General features: G+C 54.5%; 1 protein-coding gene across 2 annotated transcripts; it reads left to right on the top strand.

Annotated features, from left to right (window-relative positions):
• The first annotated feature begins 4,119 nt into the window (after positions 1–4,119).
• FHL3 (four and a half LIM domains 3) lies at positions 4,120–11,758 on the top strand. 2 transcript variants are annotated; one of them, XM_054572003.1, is made up of 7 exons: positions 4,120–4,423; positions 5,160–5,358; positions 8,939–9,112; positions 9,200–9,374; positions 10,365–10,534; positions 10,659–10,845; positions 10,972–11,758. In XM_054572003.1, exons 2-7 carry the CDS (start codon positions 5,338–5,340, stop codon positions 11,124–11,126), a joined length of 882 nt encoding a protein of 293 aa, XP_054427978.1. In that variant the 5' UTR covers positions 4,120–4,423; positions 5,160–5,337; the 3' UTR covers positions 11,127–11,758. The 2 variants fall into 2 exon arrangements, with proteins under 2 accessions (XP_054427978.1, XP_054427979.1); XM_054572004.1 differs by lacking the exon at positions 5,160–5,358 and having other exon boundaries at positions 4,136–4,423.
• Positions 11,759–14,230: the final 2,472 nt, after the last annotated feature.

Genomic DNA, 14,230 nt, shown 5'->3' with positions numbered 1-14,230 from the left:
TCTGACAAGAACCTTGACTTTAAGGAGCATCATTTTTCTCATCCGTAAAATATTAATACTGTCATGCACTGCTTGCCTCATAGGGTCATCAAAGGGCTCACAGTTGAATGGAGGAGTCATATCATGGTAGTATTTTTAAAGTTCTGAATCTTACACTCTCAAGAGACTGGCTGGTTGACAGAATGTGTCAGAAGCAGTACAATGTAAATGATTAGGACCTTAAACCATAGAGGTGCGTTCTGATCCTACCTGCTACCAGCCAAGACAAAGTTAGCTTCACTCAACCTTAGTCGTCCCATCTGTAAAATTAGGGTAATAATACTATACCCACAGAATGCTTGTGAGCATTAAATTTAAAATGCTGAGGTCACAATCAAGTGGAGCTATTATTGTTATTAATTCCTAAATCTAACTGTAAGGACAGACAGAGGGTTGGGCACAGCAGAGCACTCCAGAGGCATTTGGTTTCTTTTCCACCACGTAAAGCTAACCTTCAACGAGGTCTGTAATTGTACCCATTTCACACAACAGGGCTCACTCCTCCAGTTCAGGAGCTCAGGGGAAATCCTCTACTCTATCCCTGGAGGTACAAGTCCAGGAGACCAGTGAGCATGAAAAAGCTGGGAGTAGCTGAGATCTGCGGTGTTAAATTTTTTCTGCCTCTGAGTCTGAGCCTTCTCCAACTAGGGCCACATGCACTAACAAAATGGTTACTTAGCCATTGAAAGAAAGACAAGGCCCTTCAGGATCTGGCCTATGCCCACCTTTCTAGCCTCATTTTGATTAAGAAGCCCTGCCATCAGGCAGAGTGAGGAGGTGGCAGCCCCAGTCACTCCTACCACTCCCTCTGAAGAAGGCATTGAGTGGTGGGTGTACCCAGGAGAAGAGAGCTCAGCACTGAAAGGGGGAAGGAACCCTAGGCAGCCCAAGGGGTAAGAGTGAGCAATACACCCAAAGAAGGAAAGAAGTTTTCTCACTGCAAGAAGGCTTGTGGTTACAAGCACCAGAGTGATTCAGCACCCAGAGGAAACCATGAGAGGCCTGTCAGTCATCACCCAAGGCCTCCTTTTGAAAACCCAAGGTGAGAGAACAGTTGGGAGACCCTGAACAAGCCCCCTTTCACTACAAGATAAGGAAGGGTGTGTGGGGACCTCCTGAGTGAGTGAAGGGACAACAAGATCTCACTTACCCAAGGCTAGTCGGTCCAGCACTCGGGCTCTGCTTCAGCCCCAGGCTCAGACACACCTGTTCCCTGGAGAGGGGGGGAAGACTGATGGGAAACAGGAACAGGGAGTCCATGTGGCTGATCCCTAGACCTCCCTGGGCACGTCCTCCTGGGTCACTGGAAATAGAGCAGGCAGGGAAATGTGAGCCCACTGGGGAGCTGGAAATGGAGAGAGGAACCAAAGGGGCCCTTATAGTTTAGGCATTAGGAACTGCCCTACACCAGTTTCCCTTCTGCAGGCGGAGCCAAATCAGAAATCTCCTAACTTTTCTTGCCTCCAGACTCCAGGTCCAGCAGCAGAACCTTAACACTTGACCATGAAAGGGAGTGTATGTGCTAGGGAGAGATCCCACATATTGAATACCTACTATGTGTTCTCATCCAACCCTCACAAGAATGTAGTGAGACAGGAAGTCATCCACTCTTAGCAGATGAGGAGACAGGCTTAAAGAGGTTAAATGACTGCAGAGGCTGTAGAGTCTAACAGTTAAGCTCTTGAAGGGGACCAAAGTTTGGCTACCCTGAAGCTGCCTTTTTGGGATGTTGATTTTAAGCTGTTAATTAAGAAACAAAACCTCACATCTAATACCCTATTCCGCACCCCACTCTTTCTCCTCTGTCCAAAAAGGTCTTATACACCCGTTGTTGCCTCGCTCTCTTTGGAATTTTCATGCTTATGTGGATTCCCCATGAAAATGTATTAAAAGTTTTTATTTCCTCCTGTTAATCTTCTCTGTTAAGCTGATGATTAGCTCAGCCAGAAGAACTTAAAAGGTGGGAGAAAAAGTATTAACATTTTTAGCCCTCTCATTCTTTTTTGGCATTACGAGTTTTGACATTTGACTGAATTTGAATCTAGTCTGCCATTATTAGCTCTGGCATCATTGGCAGGTTACTTACTTCCTCTCTGTCTCCATTTCCTCATCCTTCAAACAGGGATAAAAATACATATTTCAAAAGTTGTTGGAAAACCAAGTGCATTAATGTACGTAAAATGTCCAGACAGGGCTGGTGCAAAGTAAGACCGCAGGGAAGATGGGCTCTTATTAAGGCTGTTGAAACCATGAATAAAATCAGAGACCCCAACTCTACCTTTGATCCAGCACCATCTTTGTTCACTCATAACCTCTCCCTTTCTGAAGGCTGCTCACAAGTTCCCTTCCCCCAGAGGAGACTTTTTTTTTTTTAAGATTTCATTTGTTTATTTTTAGAGAGAGGGGAAGGGAGGGAGAGAAACATCGATTGGTTACCTCTCACAGGTGCCCCAACCAGGGACAGGGCCTGCAACTCATGTGCCCTGACCAGGAACCAAACCGGTGACCTTTATCTTTGTGGGAAGACACCCAACCAACCAAGTCACACCTGTCAGGGCCAGAGGAGACTTTTTTGCCATCTACTCCCAACAGGCCATCTTCCTTGCGCTCCCTAGCACTAGGAGTCACCTACACCTTTAACACAAATCCCAGAAAAAGGGCCTGCCCATGGGCTGGCTGCTTACTCCCTGGATTCCAGATAGCGGGTGTCTGTGGTCCAAAGTAGGGGGAAAGGAGGAATCCAAACTGAAGCATATCTGTCATTCATTCATCACCGAATATTTATTACCCAAACATTAGAGTAGGTATTGGGAACAGGGTGGTGATCAGGAAGGACCCATTCCCTGACCTCATGACTCTTATAGTTTAGGCATCAAGAACAACAATAATGAACAAGCAATTAGTTAATTTCGAAAGGAAACCCGGCCTCAGGGGTGCCTTGGGATCCAGGAAGGCAAGCCAGTGATTAAGAGATGGCAGAGGAGGATGCTCAGGAGCCCCAGCCTGAGTGGGAATGAGGCTCTGCCGGGCCAGCGTAACTGGACCCAGCCTGTGGTGTGGGACAGCTTCTGTGCCCACCTGAATCTCTACTCTAGATGCTAAGGTGTTTCCAAGCTTGGTGTGTTGTCTCTTGTTTTGCAAACAGCACAGCAGAGCCTCCTCCTCCCTCCCCTACCCTTCCAGAGTGAGGCTATTTATTCCTAGTGACAAGCCTGAGGATCCCAGAGGGGGCGGCCTCAAAGACCTAGTAGGGCTTTGTGTCCCTGGTAGACGCCAGTCCTCCCTCCAGGCAGAGCAAGGAAGCCAGAGAGTTGGAAAGGGTAGAGGTGAGGAAGGAGGGCTTCCCTTCACTTCCCTCCACTTCCCTCCACCTCTGCTGGAGTGCCCTGACCATGCACAGTCCTCACACCCCTCCCTGAGAAGCCCAAAACTCATGAGGCCAGGATTAGGGTCTCCCCTGGGCTTCAAAGGTCAAAGCTATTCCTGGGCACTGGGGAAACCTAGGCCAGACTTCTCAATCCCAGGATGCAGCTGGAGGCAAGGAGGTGGCTACTTCTGTTTTTGCCACTCGGAGTTATGGAATAAAGCCCTTTGAAAGTCAAGGCCGTAAGGTGGTGGAGTGGGGGTCCTCCCTTCACTCCATGGTCCCACAGATCACCTAGGTCACTGACAGGGCCAAGCCAGGAGAGTCAAAAACTACCCTCTCCTCCACGCTGGATTAAAGCCTCTTTCACAAACTCGGGCTGAATGTGACCCCTGGGGGTAAATTGGGGGTGGAGGGAGGACACGAAAAGGGCATGAAGACTCTTGGTCCCCAAATGGAGCTCTGTTGGTTGGGTCCTGTACCCTGCCTGAGATTGAATACAGCAATCTCCCGCTTGCAGCTGGGGGGCGGGGGAAGAAGAGGGGGGAGCAGGGAGAGAGGAGAGCAAAAGCTTCAGGGAGGGGACAGGGGCGGGGTCCCGGCCGCCTAGGAAGGTTGGAAAAGCCAGGTTAGACTGGGCCTGAGGAGGGGGGCTGGGGCGGGCTCCAGGCTAAAAGGAAAGCGGGGGTGGGGTCTGCCCCCCCAACCCCGCCGCGGGGACCTGGGGCGGGGGGCGGGGTCCGCACCCAGCGGGCAGGGGCGGCTGGGGGCGGGGTCCGGGCGGGGCCGGCCCCGGCGCTCACTTCCTCGGGGAGGGGTTGGGGCCGCGCTCCCACTCGCCCACACAGTCCGGGTCACAGTCCGAGTGCAGCCGGCAGCCTCGCCGGCAGCTCGCTCGGCCCCCGCACGGCCCGGCCCGCCCCGCAGGTAGAAGCCGCCGAGGGACGCGGGCCCTGTTTCTCGCACCACCCCCCGCCGCCGCCGCGAGCACCGCGCCCCGCAGCGGCCGCCCGCTTCGAGGTGAGATCCCCGCCGAGCCCGGCACCGATCCCAGCTCCCGGCCCCAGCCCTCGAGCCGCGAAGGGAGCGGAGACGGCCCGCCCACTGCCTCCGCCTGGGTCCCGCCGCGGGCGCCAAGGGCGCTAAGCCCTGGAGGGCGTCCTCCGGACCGCAAGGCTCCCGGCAGCCTGGGAGGGGCGGGGATTGCTGCGGGAGTTGGGCGGGGGAGGGGGCCAAGTTTGAAATGGAAAAGCCCGTGTCTCGAAATAGAGACCCGGAGTGTTTGAAAAGCTTGAGGCTCCCAGAAAGCCCTGTGGAGCGGGAGACCGGGACCGGGACACGAGCTACAGGCTTAGAGAGGAGGCTACAGAGTTGTTCGAAACAGGGGCAGACACTTGAGCGTAGCGTCACGGAGGGACCTGACGCATAGGGACGGACGCTGGTTTTACGGAGCATTTTAGGAAACAGTGGAAAATGACTCCAGCGAGCACTCCATAGGGCCCTTCGCAGGCCCTTGGAGGGTCCTGGACAAGTAAGCTTCCTTAGCCCGTGGAGAATCAGCCTCTGTGAGGCCTGTAGGACATTCAGGCATACAGAGATGCTAAGAGGTGGAGAATTCGGGTAGGGTGGGGACCAAGGCATTCCTCCCAATAGAGACACTAAGAAACCAGACCTGGGTGTTCAGAGGTAGAAATTCACAGAGGCGGGCAGTTGGGAGATAGCCAGTCAGAGATACGGAGACTCCCACAACATACAGGCGGCTGTGAAGTGTGCAGAGACAGACGGGAGCTGAGTGGAACAGCGCTGGACACCGAGAGACTGAGATTTAATGGAGGCACACTGACAGCTTCCAAGGCAGAGCCTGGGAGACTCGGCCAGGAAGATTGGGAAGCAAGAATGTGGGGAAACACAAACTCTGGACCAACTGAGCCCCCATGAGGACAGGACCTGAGACAGTAAGATTGAGATCAAGAAAGAGCCCCAGGCATACACCAAGACAGCCCTAACTTATTTTTAAACTCAGATCTTGGACGAGCTGCTTCAGCCCTGGGGGACCTGGGGTGAATGAACTGTTCCTCTCTTGTCCCCAGAGCAGCTGCTGGATCCTGCTTCCCACCCACCCGCCCCCCCTTCCCCTAAACTGCTGTGACTTCCAGGCTCTGTGGGGGGTGGGGAGGAAGGGAGAGTAGAGAGTTTGGGGTAGGTGCCTGGTAGCAGGGGGTGGGGGGTGGGGGGAATTAGATTTCTCCCCTTTAGTCTCCTGTCAACTCCAGGGAGCTGGGGGAGGGGTCTTTTCTGATCCTGACTCACAGCTGTGGGGCCTGGCCAGGGTTCTGGATAGTGGGGGCTGGAGGGGGGTAAAAGGGTTGAGTGGTTGGCATGGGTAATTGGAAAGGCTCCTGGGTGTCTTCCAATTGAAGGGCTGGCAGCTGGGGAGAAGAACCAGCCTCCTGTACTACTGATGTCACCCAGCATCTCACGTACCCCTGCTCTTAAAGGCTAACCACCACCTCCACTGGCACTGCAGCACTTCCAGGGAAAGGGAAAGGGCTCCAGGGCTCTCTGATACCTGAATGACCTTGAGGATGCCCCTCCCTTCTCCCTGGCCTCTGTGCTGGGCTGTAAAATGGGGATGACACACTATCCTGCCTGCCTTTTGTGAGATCTGAGGAAACATTGGGTGGGTGGGTGGCAGTGCACTTTGTGAGAGGCAAAGCAGCATCCAGATGTGTGCACCTGTGCGCCTGTGTGCGGCGTCTCACAGTTATGCTCACTGGGGTCAGGCTGGCCCCATAGCCTGGGCCCCTTTGGTTAGAGAACTGGGGATTCCCCCTTTGTTCTCTCCCTGGCCCTGCACTGAGAATGTCCAGGTCAAATCCCAGGCCAGTTCCCTGACCCAGGCCTGGCTGAGAAACTATTGTCTGACCCCAGTATGAGAGAGGGGCTAATAATCAAAGCACTAATATCCTCCATTTAGTGACAACTGACTAACTGCAAGGTGCTTTCCGAGTATCATCACATTTTAGCCTGACAATAACCCCAGGAGGTAGGAAGTACTATTAGATGGGAAAACAGGATCACAGAGCTAGAGTGACTTGCCCACGATCTCCAGGGTTTATATTTCACAGCTCAAGCCTCTGCATACCACATGCCACAACCATTTATCTGGCCATTCTGAGCTCTGAGAGGTGCCAGATGTGTATGTCTGGGTCAGGTGTAGGAGTGTGTGTGTCAGTGGGGGCAGGGGCTGAGAGCCATCTGGCCAACTGAGTAGTCTCCCTTGCACAGCCCTCCCTGCCAAGAAGGAGCACAAGACTGGCTCCCTCAGTTCCCTAGACCTGCCAGGGAAAGGGGGAGGAGGGAAATGGGCAGAGACAGGTGGGCCTTATAGTGCCCTTCACTCTGTCCTCACTAGAGCCCAGCTGGACAGACTAGGGGATTCTGGGAAGAGAAACAGGAGCCATGCCCATACCCTATTTGGGGTGCCCCTGTCTCAGAGCGGTGACTGCCCCACACGCGGCGGGCCCAGGGCTAGCATGGACTTGAGAAGGTGGCCACTGCTTAGAGCCAAGCCAGGAAGGAAGGAAAAGGTCTACGGCACTCCTGGACAGAGGTGTGGCTGCACTCCACCTGTGTGGCCCCCTGCTGCCCAGTGGCAGGCAGCCCAGGCAATCCTCAGATGTTGGGCCAAAGGAAACCCAGGCCTGAGTGACGGGGAGCAGACTGAGAGGGGTGTACTCCCCTCCACCCTACAGCATAGCTCTTACCCCAGAATTCCCTGCTGTGAAGACCCCAGCTTCTGGTTGCCTCATGCCCTAGCCTGGGGTGTGAACTGAATGTCCTCCCACTGTACAGAAGGGCAGTTGTAAGCTCACGAGCTATCCCTTCAAAAGAGCCAGACTCTACAGGCTTGGGGCGTCTACTGGCGCCTGGAGTCTGAACTCCAAGCCAGAGCAATGCTTGTTGGGAGAATTTCCCACTAGGGGTGGCTTAGAGAAGGAGGGCTTTCCCTTCAACTTGAGCCAGGACAGGCTCTGGGGACGGCCAGATCCTGAGGTCTAATGTGGAGGGAGTGGGTTGGTGGGTTCCTTTGTACTCCCCAGGCTCATCTGCAGCTGTGAGAACATCCCCTTCCTATGGGTCCTGGTGGTTCCTCTCCGCCCACCCCGGGATCCCAGTCCTCAGAGAGCAGGCTTCATGACAGAGGAGGCTGGAGGCGGGGAGCTCTGAACTCGGGGCTAGAGGCTGGAATCGGGCAGCAGAAGGGACCAGGAACCCCACTTCCCTACCCGCCCCACTCCCCATGCTCCTGTTCCAGAGGCAGCTGTGTGGATGACCTCATCCCACAAATATGCTTTGTTCCTGAGAAAATGGAAAGTGTCTGAGGTTTGGTTGGGGGGTGGGTGTCTGCAGCAACAGCTCTTAGGGCTCCCCTTTGCCGGACTCCCCATCTGAGAGGGGGCCTGATTGGGGAGAAAATATCTTCAGTGGCTCCCACTCTCACCCTTCACTCCCCCTGCCCCAAACCCTTAGAAATCCAAAAAGCTGGGGAGAGACTGTCTCTCCCAGAGGCGGGAGGGAAATCATGACCCAGGGGATGGAAAGATGCTGGGGCTTTGCCAGATGCTGCCAGGAGTGGTGGCCCCCAGCAGGAGAGGGCAGGGAGGCACACTGCATAATCTGTCTCCGGTTCCCCTCTCCCTCTCTTTTCTCTCCCCTGTTGCTGGCAAGACCTGACATCTGGCCATCTGGGCTGCCACAGCTGCTGCAGATGTTGCAGGCCAAGGCTGCCCAGGCTGGTGTGACCAGAGACCCAGTAGGGGGTGAGGGCAGAGGGTACAGCTGGGGAAGCTTAGCTGGGTCCAGCTTGCAGGATTTCCTTCCTGCTTTAACCTAGGCTGAGCCTCTGAAGTCCTTGTTGCTGGGCTGATTCTCCTGGGAGGTGAAGCTCAATGACATCGCCTCCTCCACCTCCACCATTCATCCGCCCAGCATCCCCCTAACATTCCACTATTTCCTGGATGGGGACGGGGTGGGAACAGCCCAGTCCCATCCCTAAGCTCCCCACTCCGGCCCTCTGCATACGGGTTCCTTTATCCATATCTCAGAGTCTCTGCCTAGGAGTCAGGAGAGGGTGGGAGTGCTCTTTATATGGGACAGGACAGGGTGGCTCTCTGCCCCTGCTCTTGCCCCCTTGGGGACAGCAGTGACAGTGGAGGCTAAACTCAGGCTGGGGCAGGAAATGAGTCACTGACCCAGGAAAAGCCCCCTCCCCCCAGATCTGCCAGGACCCAGATAAGAAAATAACTTCTGCTTCCTGATTTTTTCCTGCCCGCCTTCTATCCCCAGAGTTAAATACAGAAATAAACATGCAGGATCCCTGGGTTCTGAGAAGCACCCCTTCCCCATCACTGCCTACTCTGACCTAGAATGTTCTGTACCTGTTCTCTTGCTCTTTATCATGCCAAGGACACTTGCAAGCGGCTAAGCCACAACCCATCTTGGTGACCCCACTGCACTTTGTGTCCCTAACAGGGCTCACCGACAGCCACCATGAGCGAGGCCTTTGACTGTGCAAAATGCAGTGAGTCCCTGTATGGCCGCAAATACATCCAGACAGACAACGGCCCCTACTGCGTACCCTGCTACGACAACACCTTTGCCAACACCTGTGCCGAGTGCCAGCAGCTGATCGGGCATGACTCGAGGGTAAGGACCAGGCCTGACAGGGCAGGGAGTGGGTGGAGGCTGGCAGGAGGGGCAAAGGTGCCAGTGCCTCTGCCGTGCTCTCGGCAGGAGCTGTTCTACGAAGACCGCCACTTCCACGAGGGCTGCTTCCGCTGCTGCCGCTGCCAGCGCTCCCTAGCTGATGAGCCATTCACCTGCCAGGACAGTGAGCTGCTGTGCAATGACTGCTACTGCAGTGCCTTCTCCTCACAGTGCTCCGCCTGTGGGGAGACCGTCATGCCGGGTACGTCCCCGAGGGCTCACTGTGTGTGGGACCGGCATTCCTGGCATCTGTGCATGGTTTGTGCGTAGGCAAGGGACTGGTACACCTGTCTGATACATACATGGAGGCTTATACAGTAAAGACCTGCATGGACTGCATTTCCTCGAAACTTAGTGTATGCAGGATCTGTCCTGGTTGTATGCTCTGGGGAACTTAGCAGGCATAGGGACAGGCACTCTCAAGTATACACATGGAAGCTTAGCATGTACATGAACTGTCAAGGTTGGTACACTCCTGACGGTTTAATATATGCTGGACCAGTGGGCCTGGTATACACCTGTGGTCTTATGTATGGGCAGACTGACACATCTGGGAGCTTAGCATGTCTGAAGAGCTGCATGTTTGGTACATGCAGGAGCTAAGAGTATGCTGAAGCTGTCATGCTTGGTACATTGGGGCTTGGTGTGTGCAGAGACAGATAAACAGGGTTTAACGTGTGTTGAGCTGCATGCCTGATAGATGTGAGGATTTAGAATATGTAGAGAATGGCATGATTAGGCTATGTAGGGGCTTAGCATGTACTGAACTTCCCATGTCCAAAACATTAGAACTTTGTGTGGGCAGAGACTTGCTTGGCTAGTGTAAGTAGGGTCTTTGTGTATATGCTGAAACCATCATATCTGGTGTGTAAGGGCTTAGCATATACTGAGTCGCCGTGCCTCTGATATGAGTCAGTCATATCTGGTCCATATGAGAACTTCTCATATGTCAAACCCTCATGTCTAGTTTATGGGGGCTCAGCATGTGCTCAACCAGCATGTCAGTGGGTAGGGGGGAGGTTAGCACGTGCAATATACGTGTTGGGGGCCCTGCTGCATGTACATGGATACCACCCTGCTTGGGCTATGGAAGCAGTGGTAATTCCCCTTGGTGGGGGGGGGGTTGGGTAGCAGAGGGTAGCACTCAGGAGCTTGGGACACAGGTTCTGAGTGGGACCTCTGTTCCCCACAGGGTCCCGGAAGCTGGAGTACGGAGGCCAGACGTGGCATGAGCACTGCTTCCTGTGCAGCGGCTGTGAGCAGCCGCTGGGCTCCCGTTCCTTTGTGCCCGACAAGGGTGCTCACTACTGCGTGCCCTGCTATGAGAACAAGTTTGCGCCTCGCTGCGCCCGCTGCAGCAAGGTGGGGACTGGGCCAACAGAGTGGGGACACTGGTCTCCACTGCACGCATGGGTGGGGGTAAGCAAGGCTCTGTTGTGGGGTGGGAATATCCACTCCCCACGGCTGACAGGTGCTGCCCCCACAGACGCTGACACAGGGTGGCGTGACATACCGTGACCAGCCCTGGCATCGAGAATGCCTGGTCTGCACCGGGTGCCAGACACCCCTGGCAGGGCAGCAGTTCACCTCCCGGGATGACGATCCCTACTGCGTGGCCTGTTTTGGAGAACTCTTTGCACCCAAGTGCAGCAGCTGCAAGCGCCCCATCACAGGTGGGATAAGGGTCAACTAACTGAGTGGGAAGGGTGCAGGCGAGGGAAGGGGATCTGAGATTGGGCAAGACTGAGGGCCAGGACCACCCTCCAGATCTGCAGAGCTAACCCCCAGCCTCCCTCCAGGACTCGGTGGAGGCAAGTACGTGTCCTTTGAAGACCGCCACTGGCACCACAGCTGCTTCGCCTGCGCCCGCTGCTCCACCTCCCTGGTGGGCCAAGGCTTCGTGCCAGATGGAGACCAAGTACTGTGCCAGGGCTGCAGCCAGGCAGGGCCCTGAGCCAGGGCTCCTGGGCCCAGGCCCTCCCAAACCAGGGCTCGAGGACTAAGGCTCCTTTTCCAAACCACCTCTGGGACCCAGCCTCTCCCCAAATTGGGGCTCCCCCTGGGTTCCAGGATTCAGCCTCCCCACTCCCAACATCCACAAACTGGTACTTCCTAGCCCAGGACCCCCAAACCTGGGCTCTTACGGAACCTCTCATTCAGATCCCCTCCCAAGTCTGAACTCTAGAACTCAGCCCTGTCCCCTAGTGTCATGGTTCCCAGACCAATCCCCTGACCCCAAATCAGGGCTCTAGACCCCATCCCTCCAAACTGGGACTCTGGGACCCATGCCCCTTCAATCTAGGCTTCTCTGAAGAGACTTTAGGTCTCTTATGGGTGCCTGAGAAGTCCTGTACTCGGGCTTGACCCTCCCCACCCCTATTCCACTCCTGTCCCCAGGGCTGAGGCTGTTTGGGCAGCAGATCAGAGGTTCACTGGTTAGGGGGTCCTAGGGTACAGGGTTTTTGCCCAGCCTGCGTTCGTTGAGTGTTTTCTCATTTCAGCTCCATTTTGCCCAGAGATGGGCAGAGGGGTGGGATTGTTTCATCCACTTCCAGATTCTGCAATAAAGCAGCGTGAGGTAGCACAGGCCTCTGTGTGTTTTGTCTGGAGATGGAGGGGGAAGAAAGGTTCGTTCTTCCGCCGACCAGAGACTCTGAGGCTATTCAAACCTCGGTGCAGGGCAGAGGGGGAGCTGCGAACCACAGGATGGGAAATCTCTCTGGAGAAAGGGGATCCCCGCCGCTGCTACCGTCCCTCTAGGGCTTAGCCTGCCTCCCTCCTGCTGGCTAAGGGCTTTTTCGTCCCGTGGAGAAGGGAGGGGTTTGGGACAGTTTCTCAACGGAAGCAGGGGTGCCAGTGGGTTACCCCGTCTGGTGCAAATCCCGCCCCATCTCCCTTAGCCCTTTCCAAATCCCGCAGAGCACCCGGTGCGGATCCCCAGTCTGGGCCCAGACCCTCAGCCCCCTTCCCCCTCTTCCCGAGGATTAGCCGAGGCGGCCCGGGATCCGCTCGCGGCCACACGTTTTTTGCCAAAAAAGGCAAGGATGCAGCTGCACGCGCCGCGGGAACATCTGGATCCGATTCCCGGCATGAATGGGTCATGGCCCCGCCCCCGCTCCTTTCCCCCTCCCCGCCCCCAGTGATTCAAGGGCGGGGGCGGGAATGAGCCAGTGCGCGAGGGGGGCTGGCCCCCAAAGTGGGGAGATTGGGTGGAGCGCTGCCCGCCTCGCCCGGCGTCCGACGCCCCGGTCCCTGCCTGCGCCGTGGCCTGCGGTCTGGGCTCGGTCTGGCTGTGGGAGGCAGGCGGACGACTCCGGGCAGTTCCTGCACGCTGGAGCTCGGGCGCACACGGTTTCGCCTGCAGCCTCCTGGGCTGGGGGCTGGGGGCTGGCGCTACGGGGCTGACGGACCCTGGCGCCCCTTGGAGGAGGGGCCCTCGGGGACCGCAGAACCGCGTGATTATATGTATCTCATATGAAATCCTCCCAGGAATACTGTGGGGCGGGCAATTTTCCATTTCACAGAGGTGGATACTCCGCTTGCCAGTCCCCCAAAGTTACATCGGTAGTCACTGGTAGATATGGGATTCTAATCCTCTTTAAACTGCCTTCCTGACCCTATTCGGATTCTAAACTTTCTGAGGCCGTGGTTGAGATTTTCAACAAACCTGAACAAATGCCCACTTACAATTAATGATTATATGTTTCCATTTTTGTCTCTTCCACCAGCCTCTGAGGACTGGGTTCGTGCCTGCTTTGCTCGTCCCTCCATTCTCAGCTCCCGGCACTTACTACACGATCAATAAATAGTTGTTGAGGAAAGTAGTCCAAGCATAGAAAACAGCTGGTGCAAAGGCCGGGAGACCTGAAAAAAAACATATGGTGCTTTGAGGAAGCAGCCAGTAATTATATTTGGAGGAAGTGCCAAGAGACTAAAACGGCAGGCAGGCAGGCAGGCAGGCAGGCAGGCAGGCAGGCAGGCAGGCAGGCAGGCAGGGGCCAGACCGTGAAAAGCCCAATGTAAAGCAGCCAGTGGAAATGTTTAAGCCAGGACACGATGAGGTGATCACTCTGGCTGCCGTATGAATAATGGATCGGAAGGTAAGATGAGCAGGCTGGTTAGGAGGCTAGTGCAGTGGTGCAGGTGAGAGATAATAAGGCAGGTGGCGGCAGGGGTGGAAAAGACAGGACTTGGTGATTGGTTAGACAAGGTGGCAAAGGAGAAAGTTTTAAGGAAAGGAAGGCATCAGGTGAATGGTGTAGCTTAGGTGATCTATTCACCAAGAAAAAGAGGTGTCAGATACAATACTTTGTCATTGATTTCAAGATAAAGTTTTCAGATTTAACAGAGCAGAAACCCAGATCCATTGTATATTCAAAGGTGTGACATGGTTTAATTGACAATTTCCCCTTCCTTCCTCCTTTCCTTCCTTCTTTCATAGAATATAAAATAATGGTGAGGTTAACATTTGATGGGATCTCATATTCAATAAAACAGGGTAGATCCCAAACCTTACAAAAAATGAAAAAGAAAGAAAGAAAAAGATACTAGCTGGGTCTCTGCAATCCTGAATGGAGATTTCTTTCCTTTTTCCTAGTGGTGCAGGAAAAGCCTCTGGTGAGTTGTACCTGGGGTCCCCTCCCTATTGTTGAGGCCTTGCTTAAATTTTTAGACATAAATATAAAGATAATACAACATCATTTGATGTGAACCCCAAGAATTTACTTGCTAAGATGGACTACATGGTGAACTGAGGACCCAAATTTTACAAATAGAGCCTAGCAGTCATCTGCTGGCAGGGGCTTCTTGCATACTCCGTATACCATGAAAAATCTCTGAACTCACAGCTTCCCACACTGCCCTCCTTTTTTATGGCATCTGAGTCAACTACCATAAAGGAGTTCCTGGTTTCGCCTTTCAACCAATGGGTGGAGACCTGTCCCCACCAATCAGAGCCGTGGGATTCAGACCAGTCAGAACCATGTAAATTTGGATATCTTATTTACATAAAATGGACTTAATTCGGAACCTCTGTGGGCACTTGAGAACAGCCTTCCC

The sequence above is a fragment of the Pteronotus mesoamericanus genome, unplaced genomic scaffold (assembly GCF_021234165.1).
Source record: "Pteronotus mesoamericanus isolate MK-2021 breed Mesoamerican mustached bat unplaced genomic scaffold, CSHL_Meso_final contig_221, whole genome shotgun sequence".
NCBI lineage: Eukaryota > Metazoa > Chordata > Mammalia > Chiroptera > Mormoopidae > Pteronotus > Pteronotus mesoamericanus.
This window is presented reverse-complemented; position numbering and strand designations above follow the sequence as displayed.

Excerpts from the sequence above, each read along its gene's own strand:
- FHL3 (XM_054572003.1), top strand. The coding sequence starts at position 5,338 with ATGAGGACAGGACCTGAGACA. Across the intron at positions 5,359-8,938 it reads TGAGGACAGGACCTGAGACA|GGCTCACCGACAGCCACCAT; the intron begins GTAAGATTGAGA and ends TGTCCCTAACAG. Across the intron at positions 10,846-10,971 it reads CTGCAAGCGCCCCATCACAG|GACTCGGTGGAGGCAAGTAC; the intron begins GTGGGATAAGGG and ends GCCTCCCTCCAG.